At 34.7% G+C, this 26,192-nt stretch overlaps 1 protein-coding gene across 1 annotated transcript in view; it reads left to right on the forward strand.

The window, feature by feature from the left end:
- Positions 1 to 26,192, forward strand: part of AGMO (alkylglycerol monooxygenase) — a 185,557-nt gene that overhangs the window by 87,662 nt on the left and 71,703 nt on the right. The window contains exons 6-12 of the mRNA XM_079302920.1: positions 8,771 to 8,837; positions 10,281 to 10,346; positions 10,449 to 10,528; positions 11,426 to 11,560; positions 12,031 to 12,147; positions 19,102 to 19,184; positions 20,303 to 20,408. Of these exons, the coding sequence (XP_079159046.1) occupies positions 8,771 to 8,837; positions 10,281 to 10,346; positions 10,449 to 10,528; positions 11,426 to 11,560; positions 12,031 to 12,147; positions 19,102 to 19,184; positions 20,303 to 20,408 (654 nt within the window). The remainder of the gene's footprint in view (positions 1 to 8,770; positions 8,838 to 10,280; positions 10,347 to 10,448; positions 10,529 to 11,425; positions 11,561 to 12,030; positions 12,148 to 19,101; positions 19,185 to 20,302; positions 20,409 to 26,192) is intronic.

A 26,192-nucleotide genomic window follows, 5' to 3' on the forward strand; every position in this document is an offset into this window, starting at 1 on the left:
TGGCCTGTGTTTTACTGCTGGTAGCCTTTGTTTTGCTGCTGGTGTTTTGGTTTGTGTTTGTTGAGAGGGTTTTTTGTTGATTTTTTTTTTTTTTAGTCTGAAAAGTATCATCAGTAAAAGGTGAAATCAGTAATAATCCAATGTATTGAGTAGAATTGTGAAACTGCAGTATCTCTTCAATGTCTAGAAGGTCACTTTGAATTCAAATACCAAATGCCAAGAAAAATTTTATTTTTCTTCATTCTAATACATTGCTTCATTTAATGAAATAATGAATTTATTTCCTTTCATTTGGCCATGTTAGCTAAAAGTAGACACAGCTCTGTCTGATGTTTCCTTCCAAATTAGAAACACACACATCTGTTCCTGTCAGGTTACAAGGAATCAGGAACTTGCCATTCAGAAGACTTTTTCAAAAAGTAATCAAAGGGATGAAGGTAATTAGAGGTGATTACAGCCATGCTCCTAGTCTGATGTTCAAGATTGTGTCAGTGAATATTCAATGAGACGATGATTTAACTGGAATTCCTAGAAATACGTGACATAATCTGACAGCCTATTGCATATTTTCTCACTGTAACAAAGATCCAAGAAATTATTTTAAAAACAATAGGGAAATAATTATTTGCTGATTTGCATAGAAAACCAAACTTTGGTTTACAAAACAAAGTTTTTTCCCCATTCCTGATGTGAATGCTTTTATCATTAATAAATTCATTATTCATCTGCTGCAAACTCTTAAATCACATGCTTACTTTGGAGACAAAGAGAACAAATTAAAAAAACCACCAGGAAGATAAACATACTTTCTTTCATGCAGACAGTGACTTTGTATGTCCAGATAGGCTATATATGCAATACAGACATTAAAACTTAAGCATGATTCCAAGAAACAAAGAGATCTCACTACTTCAATCCAGTCTGTCTGCCAAAATGGCTTATTAGATTTTCTGACCAACCTGTAGGATCAAAGTCTTGTCATCATTGCACTTGCCAGAATGGAGAAAAGAGCAAAGCTGACAATGCTATCATTAAACACAAATACTTGCAATAACTGTAAAATATGTTCCAGTTTTCCATGTTTCATTTGCCCCATGAGGGGAGAACAGTGTTGTCTTTCTAGATATATAAGGCATATAACTCTGCTTTTTGTTTTAAATAAAAAGAATAACAAAAGAGAGAGAAAATAAAACATTCATAAGAGAGCACACTGTTCCTCTCCTGCTAAGTGTAGGCTGCACTTGAACACAGTGAATCAGGAAAAACATAGCGGGATGAAGTCTGGAGTTTCTTCCTTGGCATCTAAAAGCTCAGTGATGATTCAGAATGCTAGTGCTACACTTTAGTAGTGTCAGGATGAGCCTCTTAATTTAACTGTGTGTAAACTCCTATTTTAACTGGCTGTTTACACAATAGAATTCATGTAGCACAGGAGCCATGAACTTTTTCATTCAAAAGTGGCTGCTGCACTAATAATAGGGTCATGCTGGTGGTTTGCATTTGATAGGCAATAATCCAGACAGAAGAATCCTCCCTTATCCCTGTTGACACTGGGTGTCTAGGGAGGCCAGAAATAGAAACTTTATGGGACAAGAACATAATCAGTAACTTAAATTTGTAACCTAATAGTTAAGTTTTTGAGTTTGAGTGTTGGTTGCTGTTCCTTGCACCAAAGACTTTTTGCAAGCAACAGCTATGAAATGTTTACTTCAGCAACAGTAGGCTTAACTATTGCTAATCAGCCTGCAGAAACCCTAAAACTAAAGATTGTACTTAAAGAATTTTATTTAAGTTGCTTCTATATATTATGTCCCTGGAGAATTATCAAGATAAAAGTGAAGTGAGATACTTCAAGATGTAGCACAGTTCAGTACATTCTGCATACTGAAAAAGGAATCTAAACAACTCATTTACCAAATAAATTTAATGTAATAATGAAAGAATAGCATAATAATAATAATATTACTGTTCTTTTTAAAAATCCCCTCTTTTTCCAACTTAGTGTATTACACATAATGCTCTTGAGTTTTTTCTCATAGCTTGTATTCATTGAGAATCTTTTTAAATTAGTTATATCTTCAAAGCCAACAGAAAATTTGAAAGACCCTTCTTTGTTAATATCACAAAGTATAGGCTGCTGACTATTTTTTGATCTGTTTTAAAAGGAAGATGAAGAGCCTCACTTGGCTATATTTTAGTTTATTTCAGGAGTGGCATACTGATTTATGACTTTTGGGTTTTTTTCCTACAATTGCCAGAATGTATTTGTCAGGCTGCTGAAAAATACTGAAATTGTAAAGCAATTTTTCTTCTGGAGTTTGTTTAAAATGCTTAACTTGATATATGACTGAAAGTGTGACTTGCTCCATGCTCTGCTATTTGTAATGCTGCAATTAAACCAATCAGTTACTGTAAGTTTTTTCTTTTTTAGCAGAAAAATTGTTTGAAATTTCCTATATGTGCTCGATTTTCCCACAAAGCTTAACTGGACCTATAAAGAAAACAAAAAGGTTACATCCACTTGTTGAAACAGCTAACTTAAATAGTCATGTAAGATGCCAGCTTGATTCAAACCTTACCTCCTGGTTGAGGTGTAAAACAATGAAAAGTGACAACAGCCTGTCTTCAAGATAATTTATTATAGGCACATTTCTTAAGTCTGCATGTTTATTATATAAGTATGCTTTAAAGCAGACTGTCCATTAAAACTAGGCTTTCACCTCCCATTCCTACTATCCAGATTTATCAGAAATTCACCCTCTATGAAAGTCTGTGATCCCAACAGGCCTGATTCCTCTCACTTGTTTTATTTCTAAACTATAAATATTGTTTTTTCTCTCCTCAGTGTGGAAATTCGGCTATATCCATTTTACATGCTTACTGGAGTAGAAAACTGTCTAATCAGATAGGAAAACAGTTGGCAGTGTATAAATCAGAGTTTGCCAAGGATTTCAAAGTGTGAAACTGGCAGACGAGCACATATCCTAGGAGTTCTGCCTTTCCTAAGCTTCCCTGTAGAGATTTTACATGGCAAATCTGGTCACCAGAGCCATCTGTATAAATACATGGGTGTGTTGTCCTGAATTAACACAGCAGCTCTACTGGGGAATGGAATTAAGGTCATATTTTAGAATTTCCCCACCAGACTGTCTGAAATACAGATTTATATACCAGGAATAAGATTCTTACCTTGATTTTGATGAGGATATGACTTGTAATATGTGTTTTACTACAACTAGTCTAACAGAAACGCCAAACTTAAGTTCAGAGTTCTGCTTAGTGATGCTCCAGGGATGAATTTACCTTCTGCTGTCCTGCAGATCAGTAACACTATGATATTGAAAATAATGCTGTGCTGCAAACAGCTTTCCTTATGCTCAAAGGAAAAAAAAAAACCAACCCAGAACTTTTTATATGCGAATGGTTTTACTGTAAGTTTGCCTGCTTTACTCAGTTGACATTCCTTCCTAACACTGACGTTGAAACAGAGCTAAGTAAAGATTCATGTGGTAGTGGTGACAGGAGGAGTTGTTACACAAGATGTAAAGTTTCCCTTGGATTTCATGTCACGATTTTTTCTCATTACTTAAACAAGAACTACATTGAAGTGGTGCAGGTACCAGGCAATAAAGATTTCCCTTGGTGCTGACAAACTCTGAGACCACAAACGGAGGTGCTTACATGCCACAAGAGATATTGCATAATGTTCTTTCCCTTTAGGCAAGGGATTGCTGTCACAAAGGAAACATCTTTATATAAGAACAGCTATTGTAGAAAAAAAACATTTAGTTCTCATTGTATTTGAAAATTTCAATTCCAGGATATTTTATTCAGTAACATATGAAAAATGTTTCTAAGCATGTCTTATTTATTACACTGCTTTTGGAGTTGGTTCAATTATCATCAGTAATTCTGCTTTACTGTTAAGTAATACCTAAGTATAACAGAGGAAATGTGTTGGTTTTTAAAGAAAAGAAAGAAAGAAAAATACAAGTTTTGTGGACAAAACTTTTATAAACTATATATATGAGATGCCCACATATTTGATATGCAGGTAGTTTATTGAGTCCATTTGTAAAGATTTTGACAAGTGAAACTTTTTTTTTTTGTGGCAATGGGAAAAACGTTAAAAAGTAACAGAAACAGGAAAAGAGTTTTGTTGGAATGTTGCAGTTCATCTGTGGGTCACTGGCATGGGAGTTGAGGTGCACATGATGTGTTAATTGAGAAAGGAAAAATTTGAGACTGGAGGTGATTTATAATGGTAGGTGTCTATATCAGGGAAACAAACAATTTTTTTTTTTTTTTTATGACCAGTCATATTGGTCAAAATACAGATAAGGTTATCTTTGGACAATCGGGGTGTTTCAACTTTTAGGGGATCAGTAGCTATTTTTCTATATTCCCCAAATCACTTTAAGGTGGTGGTATATAGAATAAGAATATTTTATGTTCATAAGCAGACTTTTTTCCTTTGAGTAATAGGAAATAAGGTTTGAAGTACTGATGGTAGGGTTATTGAACAGTGACATTACAACTATTGTATTTATTGGAATACTTTCCAATAAAAAGATCAGATACAAAAATTTGAGTAGCAGATTTTTAAAAGTTAAAATCCCAATTACAAGCATCAAAAACTAAGCTGATTTTCTTATCATATTTATGTGGTGTTCTTTAAAATGTTTGGTTTCTTTTCCCTGATATATGAACATTATGAAAGCTCTTATTCTAAGAAACCAATTTGAATACAATTATATTATAAGCTGAAAATGTTTTTCTGTCTGAATGGATGAAACTTAGTGGTCCATGTGCTTTGGTGATTGGTTGCAACTGCAGTGTAAGCCAGGTTACTGCTGCAAAGAATACTTATGAGTTCCTTTGAAATTCCCATTCTCCAAGGAAAATATCTGGACATAATAAAGAGACAGGAATGAGAATAGACTGACAGATGAAAAGTAGATGGGTAAGTGGAATACCTGCCACTGCCTGTCTTCTCTCTGGATATTCTTTTGAACCAGGGCTGTTGCTACACAACATTAAATTTTGTTATGAGTCAGTTCTTACAAAATTAATTTATTTCAATATGACTGTACTAAGTTCCTGTCATGTTCTGATCATGTCAGAATCTTGTCTGGCAAAAATGGTCTTACTGTCCTATCCAATTTACTTTGGTGAAAAATCTGCTAGTAGGAATTTTGCCCTAGGAAGATGGCAGAATATAGGAAAATTCAGCAAATTTAACAAAAGAACTTCTGTTGTTTGCCATGTAAGGGCTTCAAGAGCCTTCAAAATTCAGCTTTTCAGTGGTGATATATTTCTGTTTCTTGGAAAGTTATATTTATAGTGTTTATACATTTATAAATTTTTTGGCACCAAAATTTTTCCTCTGTTAGCAGTTTTTATTTTTTTTAGGAGTGAGCTAAATATCTGCAAGTAAACCTACTAAAGGCAAAGGAAGTTTCTAGAAATAGCTCCCTGTACTATTTTGATCATGTGATGGTAAAATTTTTTTTATGTGTTTTAGAAAAAGCATTGATTTATGGATTGCTAGTGTCAACATACTAGATTTTTGCTTCATCACGTACAGAGTTCTGCATCCCCTCTGAGTTTTAAAGTCATGTGGTTATAATTGTTGTCTCAGATGATATTTTTGTCAGAGTGGGGCTAAAATGTCTTTGTGATGGAGGTGACCTTCAATGAATAATGAATCAAAGTAGGCTTGGATCTCAGTCACTAATTATGCCATGGAGAAGATATTTCAGTAGATTTTTAAATGTCATCACTCAAAGACTGTTTTAAAGGATGAGAGCAGTTTCATTATCCAAAGAAAATACTTTTACTACTATTAGTTAGAAAAATTTATTTAAAGTTTTACATATAAATTTATATAAAATTTTACTCTGAGGTCCTTTGAGAATCCCAAGACAAAAAGTTTTGCTTTAGCATGAGGATGCACTATATAGACTTTCAAAATGATTAATTTTAGTTTTAAAATTTTAATTCAACAGCTGGATGTTGAGAGCTGAAGGCATTCATTCTGAGGATATTTTGTTATAATCCACCTGTAGGATAAAGGTGAAGACTGCTAATCCTTACTGATTCCCTGCTCTCCTAGTGCACATTCAGTTTATTTTTACAAAAACTGTTAAAATACTGAGCTAAAAATGTATTAAAACCAACTGGATCAAAGTTAGTTGTGGTCTATTAGATAAATCAGTTTTCTCTCAGGTGCTGGGCTGCAGTTCAATTCAAAACATTTGTCTCAGATTAAATTAATTTAGTGGTCACATCTCACATATCTTAAAACAGTGGGATGTTCTGCTTGAGAAAAGCAGAAAATGGAACTAGCATGAATGATGGATCGTTTCTTACCTTTAGGTGGTCTTTTCAGACTTGAACTTATTTTCAGGGAGTGCTGATCCTGCTTATATTGTCCTTGGCTTCTGAGTTAAGTGAAACAAAACAAACTTGTCTCAAGATTCTGTTTTTCTAGTCAAGTGTGAGCAGTATTTTGAGAAAGATGATCCAAATATGACACTTCTCTGTACATGAAAGATTTTCATATTTCTATACTCCTGTAATTACAGAAACTCTCTGCTTAAACAATTAAGTAGATCTTGTTTTTGCTGTCATTAAAGAGAAAAAAATGGGAAAAAAAAGTTATTTTTTCCTTTTATTATATTTACCTGATTCATAACAATTTAAATAGATCAGAGGAATATCCTAAGTCTTCTTTTTGAATCTAAATCTGCTTACACTTGCAGGACTGTAAATACAGAGACATGAAACTGCCATATTTTAGGATTTTGTTCTGTAAACCTCAAAGGAATGAAAATTCTTCCTAGATTACCCACTCTCATGGTAATGACTGCCCCTCTAAATATTTAGGGTTTTTTTGCCATTATTATCTTATCTCTATTATTATATTACAGGTCACTGCTTTGGGCAGTATGAGTGTTAATTTACTAATTAAATTATCTAAAATGAGAATAATTGTGTATTCTTGGATTTGTTTCTTAAGGTTTAAGCATTTCCTTTAGCTTCTTTAATGTCCCCTGCTGCCTTTTATTTGAAAGACATTGCGGCCACAATCAGACATTATGAATAGATGCCATTTCAAAATATACTGTGAATAGGTGTCCTTTTTGGTTATCCAGTGATTACATCAATTTGTGACAGATGGGTTTGTGTTTGGGATTAAATGGTTGCCATGTTCTGGTGTCCACACATTTCTGTTTAGCTAACCAAAGCACCAAATTTGAAGTCAGTGCTGGCTTTCTTCTAAATCCATAGTAGCTGAGAGTACCCAATTTAGCAGAAATCCTGCTGACATAAACTTAATTCATCAGCATTTTCTGACAAAACACTAGAGTGGGCTTTTGGCAATGGATACTTTCTAAAATTTTTGGTTTGGTACGAAAATTATCAAGGCTATCTTTCTGTACTGTTGAGTCATTTTCTTAAATTGTAGCTCCATTATTAATTGATGCTGATCTCAAAAGACATTTTGAGCCTCCAACTCATGACATTTGTGTATTTGTGACCATATGTAGGACAAAAATCAGGAACTGATCCAGTTAAACTAACTCAGAAAAATAAAACAAAAGCAGTTTTGGTTTGCATCAGTTCCCCCACCAGGTTTGTTGTGTTAATGCATTTGTGCCAGGTTAAAATAAAGTTACTGGTAGAAGAAATAAGCAGTCAAATGTACCAAAGGGAGGAGTACTTGTTTGTGAGTCAGTGCCAGCTATTTGCTGACATAAAATGTTTGGTATCATAACTGGTATCATAGGTTTGCACTAAATCCCAAGCAGTGTCACTGGATATGGATAAGAAAAAATGAGTGAAAAAAATTGTATAGAATCACAGAATCATCAAGGTTGTAAGTGACCTTCCAGACCAGCGAGTCCAACCATCAGCCCAGCATCACCAGAATGACCCCTAAGCCATATCCCCCAAGTGCCACATCCAGATGCCTCTGGAACTTTTCCAGAGATGGTGACTCCACCACCTCCCTGGGTAATTTAGTCCAATGCCTAAACACTCTTTCAGTGATTTTTTTTTTTCCTAATATCCAATGTGAACCTCCTCTGGCACAATGTAAAGCCATTTCCTCTTGTCCTTTCATTTGGGGCATGGAAGAAGAACTGACCCACACCTCACTACAACCTCCTTTCAGGGAGGTAGAGTTCAGTGAAGTCCTTCCAAGCCTCCTTTTCATCAGATTTGTAAACAATCCCAGTTCCCTCAGTCCCTCCTCATGTGACGTTTTCTGGACCCTTCACCAGCTCCATTGCCCTTCTCTGGACATGCTCCAGGTTCTCAATGTCCTTTCTTGAGGGGACAGTGTCAAAACTGAACACGGTACTCAAGGTGCAGCCTCACCAGTGCTTTTCCAGTACACTGGGAAAATCACTTCCCTGTAATTCCATCTTATTATCAGTTCATGATTGCCAATTCTCTTCAAGGTTCTCATAGAAAAATGATAAAAGCAATAAGAAAAAAATTCACTTCTACATCAAAAGAAATTAGCTTCTGGATCAAAAATAAATTTAATTTATAACTTGTATGTTAATGTTATTTAAGTGAAAATTTTTTGTAAGTGTAATACAGTGAAATGGTTCAAAAAAAACATGTTGCACTTCTGTCTTTTTATGAAGTTCTCCAGAAGATAAACATCTTCTTCTTGGCTTTTCCTCTTTTTCATTTCCCTACTTCTTCTTGGTCTTATACAGTATTTCAAATTAATTAGAACATTACATTTTTTAAGGTTATCACCAAACTTGGGCCTCTGGAATGGATACTTAATACTCCCAGTCATCACAGAGTTCATCATGGTAAGATAAAAGTGGAACCTCTTATTGCTTTTTTTTTTTCCTCAGGGTCACTGTTTGTACAGTAATAGTAATATAGTAAATTTTTACTGTCAAATCAGTTTTACAAAAAGATTTTAATTTTGATCTCTGCTTCAGAAGTGGTCCTTGTTCAGTTAGACATTTCACATTAAAAAAAAAATGTATTCAGAACTTCTGTTTAATTTAAACATTTTTATGTTTAAGATTAATTACTGAGAAGAAATTAAGTCTGGATATCATGAAATTATTTGAAGACTTCAGGCAAAAAAAAATCAGTGTTTTAAAGTATGAAGAGTGATAGAAAAATATCCTTCCCTGACCACTGAATCACAGCAAACACATTTTTGCACTCAAATTCAAGCACTGTATATGTAAAAAACATGGCTAAATTTTAGAAGAACTTTAAAATATTTTAGTGGAATATTTCACCTGTTTGCATTATTGGTAACTCTCACTTCACAGAAATGCATGATTGATTTTTTTATTAGTATTCAGAGGCCTTCAAGACTGTACTGCATATGTAAATTGTATTAATAACTTAACTGCATACTTGAAAATGTCATGAACATATCTGAGAAATAGAAGTGGATTTCCTTAGCTCATTCAGTGTGCAGAGATAGTAAGTTTAAAAAAAATTAGGAGAATGGAAGAACAATTTGAAACAGACTGAAATGAAGTTACACTTACAGAGGATGTTACTGTTTATTGTATCCTCACAATCATTGTAGCCACAGTGGTGCTGCAAGTGTCTAGTCCTTAAAATTTGCACAACTACTGGTGATTCTCAGGGAGACACTCTGCTCTTATTTGCTCAGCTGTAAATAAAAAAAATGATTGGGGTTAAACGGAATCATTATGGATCAGGGGCTGTACAGTTGCTCCAGACTATCTCCACAAACTTAGGGATGTGTAACCAATGTTTCTTCACTCATAACTTTGAGAGGACTGTTTATATGCAAATACATTCCCTAGAAAACATAGAAGAATCAGTTTGCCTCACACGGAGATTAATAGTGCAGGATCAGACATATGACATAGAGACACTTGACAGGTATTAATGAGATGACTACACATATATACTTTTTGTATATATTTCCTTAGGTATAAACTGGTGGAATAATTTTTATTTGCTTTTTAGTTTGCCTTTTGTAAATATATTTTGACCTGGCTTTAATCTCTGAATTTTACAGAAATTTTGGGCATGACAGATTGGATTTGTATGTTTGAATCTGAATAGAAATAGGGTTATAAAGTTAATAGCCTTAAGGCTATTCAAGAAAAAATAAGTATGAGGAGTGGTTGGTTAGCTATATTTTAAAGTTATTTTTAGATTATAAAGTGATGCAAATTATGATTTTTCTTCATAATTCAGTTCCTAGTATTCTTTATCCTATTACTTGTCTCATAATTGATTTTTTATTATAGGTAGAAATCCTTACTGCATTGACAAAAATTATGGTGGCACACTCATTATCTGGGACAGGATATTTGGTAAGTAAGAGAAAGTGTTTTCTGTTATGTTTAGTCAGTGTGGCAAAAATATCTATACTTTTGAATTTGATTGTCATTCTTTTTTTTTTCTTCTTCCATCAGGAACCTTTGAGGCTGAAGATGCAAAAGTTGTATATGGCTTAACACATCCAGTAAATTCATTTGATCCCATCATGATCCAGGTGCTATAGTTTGTATCACTGATTCTGATATCTTCAACCTTCAGTCATATTAAAAAAAAAAATGCCCCTCTTAGGCACAGTTAAGGCCATCCTTGTATTGCTGAGTAGTCAGTTACATTATGTACAATTTCTTCAGTATTTCATTATGAGACAGCCACTGGGGATATTCAGAGCTTGTAGTAATCATGAAAATATATAACAGTAAAATTAAAAAAAGAGTTAGAACAATGATATATAAGCTGTTGGACTGAACGAGATGTGTTTAGCACTGCAATGCATAGTGAAGCACAGACAAAAGTATGTAATAATGAAAAAGAAAACTAATTAGGGTGGTACTTCTTAGATTTATTGTTCCAGTTTTCACTTAAGCTAGGTAAAAATTCTCTACGAAAAACAGGAGAAACAGTGGAGTCCATATTTGCTTTTCATTACTGTTCATCCAAGGAGGAATCTCAAAGAAAGAGAAATTTTACTGTCAAGGCTGTCATGGCTGGAAGGTGTGAGGATGTGCAATTATATCCATTTCAATCAGATACTAGGTAATTTAGTTATTGAGAGTATGTCATTTCAAGATGCCAGTAACCAAATCATACAGCATAAATACAGCTATACAATATACCACTAAATACTCAGGAGTGATTGCAGGAGACACAGATGGAAAAACAGATTTTCCTCTGAGCAGAAGTCATTTTAATCCTCACCAAATTAACCAAGGCCTTCATATTGCTTTTGCCTATTTCAGCTAGGTTTTCTGAACTGTCTTCATCTATTCCTAATTTATTCTCTTTCACAGTTTGAAAAATAATTTATTTGAAAACTAAAAAATTTATAAAACGCAATGTTTTATTAATCTTTATTTCGCGAACAATAAAAAATTACTTTCTCTTTTTTTTCCAGTTACGTCCCTTGGCTCATATTTGGAACACGTTTTGGGCCACACCTGGATTCTGCAATAAGCTTTCTGTCATATTCAAAGGGCCAGGCTGGGGACCAGGCAAACCTAGACTTGGCCTTCCTGAGGAAATCCCAGTGGTAAATAGAACATGCACAGGCTTTCAGTTGTGTGTAATTTACTTGGACCTCTTAATGCTACTGGATCAATGTTAAAAACTCTACACATGCTATTTTAAATTAGCAAATTAGCAGTCATAAAGCATGGGGGAAGATGAATTGGGAAAAGAAACTGAAGGAAATGAATGTTTTAGCTGTGGGGGTTTTTTCTTTTTATTTGAAGGAAAAAGCATGTTTTTTTTCATTATTCATTTCCTGAAGAGATTTTCAAATTTTTTCTATGGAGTTCAGTAATTTCTCTTTTTTTTTTCAGCTCTGGACATGCACAAGCACACAAAGTTAAACTCTGTCTCAAACTAGGTAGTATTTAAGTTTGACAGTAGATTATCTTTCTTCAATTATCTGTCTCTCCTTTTGTGTTTTTAAGTGTAAAGATTATTAAGGAGCAACAGGCCAGAGAAGTCACTTTTGAACTGTTTTGTTTTATACAGATCACTGGAAAAGAAGTTCCCTTCAATCCACATGTGCCAGCTTATCTTAATTTCTATGCACTTGTACATTTTGCTGTAATAGTGAACTTGTACACCGAACTTCCTGCTTCTTTGACTGTAAGTAATTCCTTCCTTTATGAAATAATATAGAAATGACACAAAACATATTTGATTGGGCAGCAGCTCTACCGCCAACTCATATCTCATTTGAACTGTTAAAATAGTAAGCAGATTCTGAAAAAAGAATTAGCATAATTTGCTAAATATATGATTCCATGCTATTAAATATATGTTTGATATTGTTTAGTAAACAGTTTTTAATAACAGTTATTTACTTAATACAAATAATTTGCCTAGAATACATATGTGTCTGCTTCAGTTTTTGCAACCTCATGGGTCTTGAAATTAGGGAGTTTTAAGATGTTAAGACTGGTCATACCATTAGATTCCCAGGCTTTAAAAGGAAGATTGCAATAGTGCTGCAGTGCTTGCAGGTGGGTAGATTGGTGTCAGCCTGAGTTCAGGGTTGGAGGAGCACAAAGTCAGGGCAAATCTTTCTCCCAATCTCCAACATACTACAGCATTGTTAGAAGCACAGCAAGGAGAGGCACATATTTATCAGCATGACTTTGCCTGATCCGTGGTGACTGGTTCCTTTATGGATAGCTGCCAGCCTGTGAAGGTGAACTACAAGGCCATGTCCACCTAAAAGAAATGAGACATTAACTGCTTCCAAGATTTCACATCCTTCCAAGCTCCTTTTTTTTCCCTTCCTGTCTTTATAATTCTCCCTCATGTGCTAAAGCTAAACTTTCATTGTTATGAAGCAGAATTTCATGCATATAATATTCCCACAAATAAGTCACAGACCTCTCAAGACCTACAAAAACACCACAAAACTCTATTAGTTTGACAAAATGCCCTTTGGTCTTCTTCTTAAACTCTTTCTAAGACCTCACTAATTAAACAGCAGTGTTCTCATATGTTTGTGTCACCCATGTTGCTGTAAACACACAGAGCCCCTTGTTTTCTTCAGCCTTGTTCTGACATGCTCACCTGGCAATCTCTAACCCTTGGCCAGCAGTCCCTACCTCATTGGGCACTGCAGTACGTGGCATTCCTGGTATAATATAAAAGCTACCTCAGGCATACTCTTTGGATTAGCAGGGAGTTATTCTGTGTACCGTGTTTACCGCTGCAAAGGGTCACACTGCAGTTGTAGGGAATTAGTTGCAGGAATTACTAAATCATGTGAGGCTAATTCTATTATGAGGAAAGGAAATTAAGCCAAAGGTATGAATAAATGCCTCCAAAATATACAAGTCAAACAGTGTACATGATTGCCAATGTTCCTATATTGAAAAAAACCTGTCCAAGATTTTCAAGATATGCTTCTAGATTCTTACGTTTACATATAAATCAAACTATGTTTGAGTTTTTTCATTCTGCTGTTGGGTTGGTTTTTTTGTTAATTTTTACTCTGTTGCTGTTGCTTTTAGCAGCTAGAATTAAGGAGTCTGATTTTTTTCTATTTTATTCTTTTCTCTTTTGTCTGCTTTTTGGTTCTGGAAGGAAAAATGGATGGTCCATGTTATTTTATCTGCTAGTAACTGCAGCTGTTTAAGAATAAGTAATAAAGTTGAAAATGCACCCAAGCCCTAGATCATCACTAAATTCTTTCAGTCATGGATGAAACATCCTGAAGATCTACCATTTATGAACTTAATATACAAAAACAGCTCAAAAGTTCTCTGCACAAAACTGCAGGGTAATAAGGTAGTAAGGATAAGGACAGCACAGGGGCCTGGGAGCACCTCATCTCAGGACATAAACCTTCAGCGTGGGTGTAGAAAGTGCTGGTCCCAAGGCAGAGTTCCAGCCTCACTCTGCAGTGCAGTGGGGAAGCTGTCATGAGGAGGAAGCTTGTGTATGAATAACTTTACTTGGCAAAAATCTTTCTTCAATATCAGTTTTCCACTTCACTGAGTTATGAAATGTCTATGGATACAACTGGAACGTTCTGTCTGGCTATGAATTATGTCATAACTGTGGCATAGCTCCATAAATGGAGAAAACTCACTGTTTTCCTCATCTTTAGGTATAAGTTCCATTTCATAACAGCCATAAGACACAGCACACAGCTATTACATTTCTCAAGTGATTACAGTTGCTCAGTGTTTGGTCTCACGCCCTGTAGAAGTGTTAAATTTCTCTATCCATAAAGAGCAACCATATACCTTCTGTCTGAATGACCTACATTTAACTTATGAAAAGAGCAAAACAGGAAAGAGCAAATATATATTTTCCACAGGAGAGAGCATACAGTGTTTGTTTTCTATATAGTGATCTGCACTACATCCAGTGAATAAAAATTGCTTTCTGAGCTCTGCACATCTAGATCTGATCCAAAGCTTCTTGAAGAAATGGGATTTGGATGAGTCCCAGAGAGAGTGCTAGGAGTGTAAAACTGCAGTAGATTCAAAGCAAAAGTCTCATAGCTCCAGAACTTCAGGAATCATATAAATCAAAGTGAAGTGCACCTTAAATACATTTTGCAGTGTCTTTTTTATTGTTAAAAGATAATATAACATTCACTGTGCTTGTAATTATATGACTATGTGAGCAGTTTCAATTAGATGAAAATTAGTAAGATAGACCTCTTGAAAGTTAAGAACACAATAAATGTGTCCATTCAGTAGGGCATTACCAAATACAGTGTATGTAATATTGCTAAGTATTAACACTTTTTCCTAGGAATTCCAAGTTAAAATAAATTCATACAGCCAAAGACACCTAGCAATAGGAAATTCATAGCATCATATTAGCATTCCTAATTTGAATGTATCTGATCATCTGATGTTTGAGAGCAGGGCAACTGTTAAAATATGAAATGTGCTGGTATCATTCTTATAAGTTCTTCTGAATCACTGGAAGAATCACAATGACAAAATGCATCCATTCTTTCAAGGGAATAAAAACATGGTTCTTTGCAATATAAAAGTAAATTTTGAATATTTGGATGCTCATCTAAATACAGATTTGGAGTAACATTTCCTTTGTTTAAATGAATTATTTTTTGATTACTAAAAAACCAGAAAATAATAATGCTATGGCATTCTGTTGATTAAAAGCCATGTAAACATCTTACTAAATTCTATAATCCCCTTCCCCCCCATTTTTAAGGCTCAAAGATATTTTTAAAGCTTTAAAAGTAATGAAAATCCAACAGAAATATTTTTTTCTGTTTGATTGCAGCCAATAACCACATTGCAAAGTTGTGGCTGACTTGTAATTGGGGAACCTGCTGAGGTCCCTCATGCTTCTCTGTTTATACAAATACTCCAGTATATAAATACTCATTTATTTTATATATACATTCATGCATACTATGTTTAAGTGGAACAAGGATGCTAACACTAACGAAGGTGTAAAAGGCACATTCTTTTTGCCCTGCTGCTTGCAGTGCATAGATTTAATATATGATGTTAGTTTAGTGATATAACCCACTGACTATTTTGTTGATTTTGGTAGAGTAATGCCTAGAAAATGGATGCCTTAGCTGCCAGCATCCCCTTCATAGGGTGATATGTGTTTGAAAGCAAATAAAAGAATCAAGGCAGCATATTACTATACCAGTGGTGCAGTAAGAAAAAGTTAGGGAAGCAAACTAACAGTGGTAAAAATTATGCTATATGGCTGTTTTTCTAAAAGCTGTCATTCATAATGGCATCATGGTGTATTTCACTGAAAATTTCTTGGTAATCCTTGACTAGAAGTGCAAATAAGGGAATTTTTTTGTTGTATGTGAATGTGGTGTGTACCTACAGTGAAGGGTAACTTGAACCCTCTCTCTTCATGATTCCCAGTAAGGCTTTCTTTCTCAGCCTTCACCACTGTGAAAACTGATGTTCTGGGTGATGGAAAGCTGCCACACTGTGCTCAGGCATTACAGTGTGATGCTTTTGCATGAATGTGTTAATAGTGCCAATTTGAAATTAACCAGGATCTGCACCTTGTGCTTTAGAGTCCTCCAGTCCTTCACATTCTGGGCCACAGAGTATATTGACCATAACAAGTTTTACAAATAGCTAATGTTCAAAATAATATAGTTCAAGTAGGACTGTGTCTGAAGATAAATGGAAATGGGCCTGAAAAAACAAGTCTGTGCAATGTGATCACACCTGGCTCAGGTAGTTATTATGCCAAAGAACCTCATATAACATTATAACCATTTAAAGATAAGAGCTTGTTTATATTTGAGATTGAGTTTTAAAAAAATCGTAAGGTTGCTTCAGTTCTTCTGCTTTATGAATAGACCTTAAAGTATATTTCTATTCCCTTTTTTTTTTTTTTTTTTGTTTCTGAAACTCCATTTGTAAAACTGATCTGAAATTTATTAATTTCCTTTCAAGTTCTTACTCTGTGCATTATTCTTCTGTGTTAGGTAAATGTGGGGGATAATTTTAAATATTTCTCCTATTAAATTTAAATATTTCTCCTAAATTAAAATACATCATTAAGCTAATAAAAAAGTCCTTGATAGAAGTTATGGGTAAAACCAGCACTAAAATAAGACCTGAAATTTTCTGCTTTTGGGAAGTGTTTCCATCATCCACTCAAATCCAACACTTAATGCAGTACCAAATGCAGTCTTTAGGCTTGCAGTCTAGCTAATGGCAAGAAATGGAATTCCCAAAATGCTTAGGTTATTCCCACATTCCCAGTGTGCTCTCTCCACAAGTTTCAGCAAAAGCTTCGATTAATAACAGGTTTTAAGGCACTTCAGTGAACTTAAAGGCAGGTAGAATGAATCTGCATTAATTTATCTGATGGTATCAGTTTTCTGCAGCTGGAGTCACAAGGAAACCCAGATGACTGGGACAAGCTAGCCAGTTTGGGAACACTGAAAAGGCAGGAAAGTTTGAAATCATGCAGGTCTTTAAAATGGAAACCAGGGATACCCTTGCTCATGCATAGTATGTGCTGTGGAATCCTTCCTGAAGACAAGTATTAGCACTTGTATGAAAACCATTGCAAGTTCATGAATTTTCCACAAAGTGTGATTTTAGCTATATATTGTAATGTAGCAGTTCCATGATGGAAATCCGGATTTGATGTTTAGTTTACTTTCCTGCCTAAGAAGATACAAAGCCTTGCTCAGAACAGTGCTCTGCCACTGTGGAAGCATTTTTAAGGCAATCTGCAGAATCTGGTGCATCACAATGGAGACAAAGAACAATCAGACCCACCTGGCAAGAATGAGTATATTCTAAAAAAGGTGTAATTTCTCTACCTAAAAGCGAGGACAGTCTTTAAGGAGAATAGTCTTGAATTTCAGTCTTTGTTCCCTGGAAAACTCCTTTATAAGGCAAATAACAATAATTGAAAAGCCTATCAAAACATTTGTAAGAAATTTATGAGTGAGTTCCCTTATGCTTGTGCCAAATCATATTTTTCTTTGCTCACTTCTTGAATTTTTCTATGACCCAGTTTCTACAGGAAGTTGAACTCAGTAGGGCTAGATGAGCCGTTAAAGTAGTTCTCATTTAATTAAATTCAAATAGAGTCCATGCCTGATGCTTTACAAAAGAAGTTCTGTCAAAACATTTTGTCACTTCAAAACAAATTTTTCCTATTACTAATCATGAAAAGTTTATCTTAAGGAGGAATGGAACAGATTGGTAATGTGGAAATGCAGTAGTAAGTTTGATTCTCACCTGGTAAAAATCTGTGCAACAGAGTGGGTTGACAGGTGCCATTTGAGAGAATTGTGTTCTGGCTTGTAAACTGGTGAGGCTGCTGTTCAGCTTGCTCCTTGCTGGGATTGAGTTTTCTTTGTTCAATAACAGCTGAGGTTATCTAAGTAGGTGTTTGTGATGCTTCAGTAAAACAACAGAAACCCGCCCAGACTGACTGTGTGGTTTGATGTGTTTTGCAAACATGGGCACTCTAAGTTCACACAGCTGTAAAACTTGAGAATATCCTCCTGTGGCCTCCCATGCTCACAGATACTTACCTTGGATCTCTTTGAGGGTTTGGGGCCATGACCAAAGGAAGTTGGGCATGTCACTGAATGGGATTTATTGAAATCAGGGCAGACATTTGTTCTTCCAATGCCTGCAAATTAAGCTCAAGATTCATAAACTCTTTTGCTGCTGAAGCTAAAAAGGATTTCTATAACTCAGTCATATCCACTATTTTTGTTTTGTTTTGCTTTGTTTAGTTTTGTTTTGTTTTGTTTTAATAAAAAACTCAAAAGCTTTTCAAAACTAATATTTGAAACAAAATCAGGGAGGGAAAAAGAAAACTGATTAAATATTTGATTTTCAAAGGCAGCTGTGTAGAATACAAAATAAATATTTAATAAATTTTAAAAATTCAAACTTTACAATCAAAATAATTTCTGTTTTTCTGAATTTTGTTTATGTCATTTTGATGTAAATTTTAAGAACAGAAGTCATCATGTTGTGTTTCTTCCAAATACTCATGCACTTGTTAATATTTAAAAGTTTAAATGTTTAGAGTCTGATTGAAGTTGATTATATGAGCGAAAAAGTTTTGCTAGCTTGGGAACCAAGTGTTGAGTTGTCATGAAGGGAAAACATTAATTTTGTTTCTTCTTGAACATGATCGTGTCATGTGAGTCGTTATTCTCATGAGTACATTGGCTTCTGTATCCATTGGGATTCAAAGATGGCTGCTATATGATAACATAATATGAAATTTGAAGAACAGGACTGCTGGGATTTTTGTCTAGAAATAAGTTTCTTCCCTCTTGAATAGAGTCAAAAGAAAATCAAATAACTTTGGGAAAAAACCACATAGGACAGAAGGGGATAACATTAAACATTATTTTAGAAATAGAGCATTCAGGAAATAGCTGCGAAGGTGGTTACTCCAGATATGAGTCCTATCCATAGCAGATTTTTTTCCTAAAATTTAAAGTATCAAAATACTTTAAAAGAGGACACTAGCTTCACTCAGTGAGTAAGTTGAAGCTACTGTTCTGCAAAAAGTCAATTTCTCTCCAGAAAATTACTCTAAATTAATTTCTTGTCTGCCTTTTAACAGCTACTATCGCAGGGAACGGTTCTCCTGAGAATTGGCTTTATCATTCTGTCCCTGGTATCTTTTGGACTACTTATGGAGAACAAGTAAGACACAAAATACGTGGTGTTTTTTATTCTTTGTTTCTGGATTATTTATAACTATATGTAGATCTCAGAAATTATATCAATAAAGAAATATCGTTACTCATGTATTACACATGTGGCTGGCTGTTGACTAGAAAATTACTAGCTAGCACCTGAATCCAGGATTGTTCCTATAGCCAGTAGTGACTACATCTGTATTGTCCCTCGCAGAAAAGTTTTGGGATGGGTTTGTCACATCTTCTTCTATGCTTGAATTTATTGGGTCCACTCCGCTGGGCTTGGGACAGTTGCTCTTGAGTGGAACCTGCCAGCTGTCTGAGGCTGCTCCAGGTCAGATTGTGTTTAGCTCTCTGTAGATGCCAGATACAGTGATGGTGTATGAAGAGCACAGAGTGCAGCTCAGAGCAGGCTCAAAATCATTGTCTAAAGTGATGTAGGCTTGGGACTAAATTTAATCAGTATGACTTCAAATGAAATTCATATTTCACCAGGCCAGTGAGATACATTACGTTGTAGTCCATATGGGCCCTAAGGAAGAGTAAGTAGCATCCACAGTTTCTTACAAAGTTATTCACCCTGACAGAGAAGAAATGTGGAATAAAAGTTTCTTAGAGACTTAGGGGCCAGTACTGCTTTGCACCTGCTGTTCATTATGTTTTCAGAAAGGAATAACTTTCACTTCTACTGACTGAACAGTTTAACTCAGGATAGGTAAAAATCTGTCAACATGCCAGACATGTGAATAACCTAGGGAGTTAATAGAGAGGAATTAATAAAAATTTATGGAAGTAGACCACTGAAAAGATTCTGGACTACTTATAAAGCAGTTTTCAGAATTCTGTTGTGGTAATTTTTGAGATCAAAGGACAGTAACTAAATATACAGCTCCATTTGTGTTAGTTCAAATATATTTTTCAAGTGTGGGTATTCTCACCACCAGCAAAAAAAAGGTTGTAAGTCCACATAAGGTATATACCATAAAAACTTAAGTATAAATTTTTAAAAGATTACTTGATGTAATTGCAGGACATCACAAACTAATTCTGTTCTCTCTTTTTCCCTGCATTTAGTAAAGAAGAGAAGATTGGATATTAATCTGAATTGATTCCCTTTTCTAGGTCCAAAGCAGGAATTTTGGAAATCATCCGCTGTTTAGTCTTCCTAGGTTTTTACAAACTTGGCTATTTTAGGAGTCACTTTTCCTTCTTGGACTATGCATATGAGGTAAGACATTTCTATGTCTACATTGATTATTCTAGATTTTCTTATCTTTCTGCAAAAAAGAAACACTAAACATTTACAGTTTGCTCTCTTTGCATTTTACTATTTGAATAGAGTAATATTTTTTCCTTGTCTCATTATTTTTCACTTTTTATTTTATAAGACAACTATTCTGGGTTGCTACTGACATGCCAGTTTTCCTCACAAAAAAAGGTAGTGAAATATTGCATTTCCCATTTCTTGCAAAAATAATTTAATTGTGGCCACATACTTTGAAGTGAATAATAGTAATGCATTGCTGATTTTGAATTGTGCTATTCTCCTTTTATGGGAGAAATCTGAAAAGTCTTGAAGGCTGGAAGACTTAAATATTAAATATTTTGCTCTACATGAATCCTCTGCCTCAGAAGCAGACTTTCAGCCATTGACAGGGACTAAATAGACCTATGGTCTGATTATGTGTGGTTACTTTTGTGTTCTTAGCATTCACTTTTATCCTGTTCATGCCTTTTGCTTTTCATTATTTTCCTTTTCAGTACAGTTGGTATTTCATACCCCTTTTAATATTGTCACAATAAAATAACAATAATCACTGTTAGTATTCCTATGTGAATAGCATTACCAAGCTACCTACTGTTGGTTACCTGAAGATAATGGTTATTCATAAGCAAGAAGTTTATGAATGGGTGGCTGGATTAGTAGAACCTCATCAGAAAGTTACTCTTTGGCTTAAAATCACAACAAAATCAGATATAGCACTAGGAACTGAGACTCAAGTTCAAAGTGGTTTCTTTGACTTCAAACATATGCAAAATTTATAGCATCATTCCCAGTTGGAAGTTTCTGGTAGTAGTCTTGCTTTTCCTGATTTTCTAAAGGAAGAGGAATTAGAAAAATGAAAAAAAAAAAAATGTACTGCCACTGTGGATCTGGAAGGTTTTTCTGTTTTATTTTTTTTTTTTGTGGGTTTTTTTTTTTTTTTTCCTGCCTGGGTTGGAAAACAATAGCTATTAGACAATTTTTAAAGCTAGATAAATGCCACTGATGGGAAATAGTTTAACTTCCCCCTTGCCCCTTGTTACATTGTCAAAGCTTTGGTATATAAACCAAACGAATCTTGAATTCCTCTGTTAAGAGTCTGCAAGAATTCAGAAGGTATTTTAAGAGGTTTACTTAAACACAATTTGGAAAATGTTTGTACAATTTCCTAAGTAGCCTAATGCAGTAGAAAGTCTTGAAGTAACAAATTCTAAAATTTTGGAGCTCTCTGCCTTGCTTTTGAGACATAGCTTTCAGACTTGAATTATTTGGGTATTCTAACTCAACTCTGGGAGAATTATGTTGTAATATACACCCTCAATACCTGCCCTGCTGAGTTCTTTATTAGTATATAAAAGTGTCTCTTACTAAGAGATGAGTTGAAGAAAAATATTAGATTATTTTTCCTATTGTTTCTAGGGAATTCTATAGCTTCCTTTTATTTCATGAAGAAGAAAATAAAATGAAGTGGTTCTTGCTCTGTTTGTTACATGTTTCTGTCATTAAAAAAAATACTTTATTGTCATCTTGAGTTCTCTGTTGTATTTTCCTATACTTTCTTCCTTTTGTTTATTCTTTGGTCCTTCATATTACAGTTCTTTGTTTTTCTTTTTTTAGTCCTTTGTTTGACACTGACTATGCAGTTAATTTTTAACAAGAGAAAGGACTACCTTGCTCACAATCTTTCTTTGAAAATACTAAAAAAACAGGTGCCTTTCAAATAATGTGCTTTTGGGCAGACCAGAATAGGTAATGTTTCTGAGTGATGTTAGTTTTACTACACTTGGCATTTTATCACAAATCAACTATTTAATTATATTAATAGCTTTTGTGATCATGAAATAATAGAATAGTTTGGGTATGAAGTATAAAGATTCTCTAGTCCAAATCCTTGCAATTAGCAGAGACATCTTCAATTAAATCAGGTTGCTCTGAACCCCAATAACCCTGATCTTGAAAATTTCCAGGGATGAGGCAACTATCACCTCACTCGATAATTTGTTCCAGTATTTCAATCTTCACAATAAAAATGTTTTCCTGTCTGTACTCTGAATATTTGTAATGGACTTCAAAGTGTTCCCCATTTTAAAACAAATGACCACTTTTAGAATAAATTATCCACTTTTGCTCCTGATGCATTATACAAATGGTAGGCGTGCTCCTATGGGTCTAATGGAATTTATGGAAAAAAAAAAATCTGAGAGATTGCTGCAGATTTTTCAGTTCATGTTGATAAGTCTTCAACTATTAATGTTTTGTGTCAGTATTGACATGATCATTTTGAAACAGCAATACCAGAAAGTATAAGAAATACATAAACAGATGGTTTCCCCAGAAGTTAGGTCTAAAATTCATCCTAAAAAAAACGTTTCTGTTCATCATTCAAAGTTGTTTATCCTTCATAATATAATAACATTGGTAATCTTCTTTATTTTAAATTTCCTTTGCTCTCTTTCACATTTTCTTACAAATTTAAAGAGATGTAAATTAAAGTATTAATTTAATCTTTTTGGTTTCCTCATATAAATATGCCCTCTTTAACATGCACCTAGATTTAGCTGACTTTGATCTTTTTAATCTAATATTTCTAGTAATCATAAACTGCAATATGCTCAAAAATGTTTTCTTTATATCTTCATCCTCATGTGTTACCAAATTAACATTTTTTAATAATTTAGTGTTCAAGAATAAATACACAACATCATGTAAAAGAGTTCGTGTTGACTTTTGCTATAAATTATGCCTTCAAGGACATAATTACTTAAGGATGAAGTGTTTCAAGAATTTAACGAACAATTATTTTTCAGAATTCTTAAGTTAATGATGCACATTGCAGCAGATAAGTGCAAGACTGATTTTACCAGTGGTATGTTCAAACATTAGTGGAAAAGTATGTTACTATTTTCAATATGTGTGGGGGACTTTTTCCTACTATGTTTCAAATGTTCCTATTTCTCAAGATTGCTTTTCACCAGCAGGTAAGATTTCTAAATAACATATCCTTGCAATACTATTCTAACTACGAAAAATAGGTCCTTTAAACTGAAAATGATTAGGTTTGGCTCCTAAGAAGACTTGGCACTAATCAGAGTTACTGCATTGGAAGAACACCTTCTGTGGGGGAAGCAAAATGGGAAATAAGCAAGAAAGGAGAGAAAGCTAGGGGTTCAGTGAGAAAGGGAGAACAGAGGAAACAAGGAACAAGCCTTTCCCACTTTGCCATTAGATTAGCTCAGGTGGGCATGAAAAAAGCAGCTGAAGATGGCAATTTGACCAGAAGGAGCAGTCCTGCCCTCTGGCTCCATCCTCTTACTCTCCTTGTTCTGCTAACTGGCTTTGCTACTGGGCTGACTTAGCAAAGACTTTTTTCAGGTAAGTGACACAACTTGCTGTGGAGCACCAAAGTTTCTTAGTGCTAAGGCTAAGAGAAGGAGAAAGCTACCTGATGTTATAGGTGTGTAAGGAGGAAAGAAAGGCTTCTGCTTTTGCTAAAGCTGCAATCTTGGTATGTTGTTTTCTGTGTCTGCAGACAAGTAAAAACAGTGTTGGCTCCCTGGATACTTTGAAGTTGTGTATTACCAGATTTGGTTCCTTATGAAAATTGTTATTTTTCTGATCATTTGAATATATTGTCCTCCTTCCTGCTATTGTATTTGAATTCATTCTATGATATACTTGTGGAGATCTCTCCCAGAGTCCTTTTATTCTCCAAGAAAATAATTTTAAGCTATCATCACTACAAAAGTGACCACAGGAGGTGAAACAGTATACATTCCTTAGCATGCATTTTCTATTTCTTTTCCTGTATGAATTTCATATGGATGATTAGGTAAATGTGGAAGGGGGAGGGAGTGAAATTTTTTGTTGTTGTTTTTTTTGTTTGAGATTTTATGTTTTGTTTATTTACTTAAGAAAAAGTGGTGATATATAAGGAAATTTTTATATCTTAAGAAAATTATTTCTTAGATGGAGGTCAGTGAAAATGTCAGTGATAAGGAATATATTTGGTTTGAAGACCTGGTGTGTCTCTTTTCAGAATCTGTGCTGCCACATCCTATTCTAGTTAGCTTTCTTTAGGCTGATTACTTCATGCCTGCATAATGTGATGATTGTGTGTATTAATAAAGCCAAATCATTTTCTGTCAGACTGGGCCTGGAGCCTCCTAACCACCTGGAGGTAGCAGAAAACATTGCTTGTGTGTTCAGTTATGTGGCTGTTCAGCAGGCACGATATGTAAAAATAAATCTGTGATGATGGTCCACCTCTTTAAAGTGTTTCCATCCAACTGCTCTGGTTTGGCATCAGCCTGCATATTCCATGAGCTGAATTTGGTCAAGCACTGGCTGTTATTTGACAGTAGTACTAATGAGGAGCAAGTAGAAATGAGAGCCACTGACATGTTGTTGGAACTCTTGTTTTAAATATTTTCACCAACTTTCATAGTAGCTGCAGCTCAGACTCTTAAACTAAGAGGCTAGGAGTAAGGAAGAGGGAGAAGGAAATAGATGTCTGTCCTGATGTGTTTATCTTTTACCTTTGTAGTAGCTAAGACATTGTACCTGAGAGTAAATCTTTTCATCCTGACTTCTGCATTGCAACTTAATGAGCTTCCTGGCTATGCCACGTTGGCTGGCATGTATTAATTTACAGGTGGAAGGACAAAAAATCTAGGGCAACTTTCATGGTGGAAAAGAGAGAAAAAGGGTGGTTTTATACATGTGTGATGTTTTAAATTAATAACTTGTTTTCTTTTCTGTTTTATATGGGCATGTGGTACGTTAGAAATATAACCAGCTTTGGAAGATATACAGAATCTTGTGCTGCAGGGTGTAATTCAGCCCTGAACTAATGAAGGTAGAAATGAGCTTTATTGTGGTCAAATTGCTTATTTACTCATCCAGAGTATCTAAACTTGGTAGATGTAGCTGTTCCAAAAACTTTTGGAGACAGTATTCTGTACCAAATGGGCTGCTTCTCTGATCTTTGATGCAATTCTGCATCAAAGAATGCATTTCTTATGGCATAGAATCTAATTGGTCTGGCTAAAATATAAAATATTAAAGAACTGATTTACACTGTATCCTGTGTTCCACAGAAGTCCCTCTTAATGTGATATATTATCGAACTACTTATTTCTCCTTTCATCATACAAAGAGTTGCTGTTACCTCACTTGTTTCTTAGTATAATTTACCAGTGTTAGAATACTGACTTATAAGTACAGACATAAAACAAACATTTATCCATAAGAACTTATTTCCACATCAACGATAGTTTTCTGCTCTGTAGCATTTTTTCTTGGTCCCTCATTAAGATCATCTGTGCCACATTTCAAAGAGCCGAATGTCCCATATTTGGTTTCCATTAAGGTGAAAGCCCCATGCCCTGTGCTATGATTTATGACCTCAGCATTTATGCAGTCTCTGTGCCCTAACTAGATTGGCTGGTGTATTTCAAATATATTTTAGAAATTAAACTGGGGATGGAAGGAAACTCTGCTGCCTATGATAAAAAGCCTTGTCAACACACATGGAATTAAACAAACACACATTGTAATCGGTTTTTTCTATGTTAGCTTCATTCAGAAAAGTTTGCTATGCCATGCAGTGTATCCCAGGGACTGGACTTTTAATATTCTTGACAACTGCCCTAAGGGGAATAATGTCCCTTAGAAAAAGTCACAGTAAAATCTGGCAGTAGATTAAGTTAGTTTCCACTTAGGTGTGACAGCGGAGTCATTACTGATTTT

This window comes from Erithacus rubecula, assembly GCF_903797595.1.
Source record: "Erithacus rubecula genome assembly, chromosome: 3".
NCBI lineage: Eukaryota > Metazoa > Chordata > Aves > Passeriformes > Muscicapidae > Erithacus > Erithacus rubecula.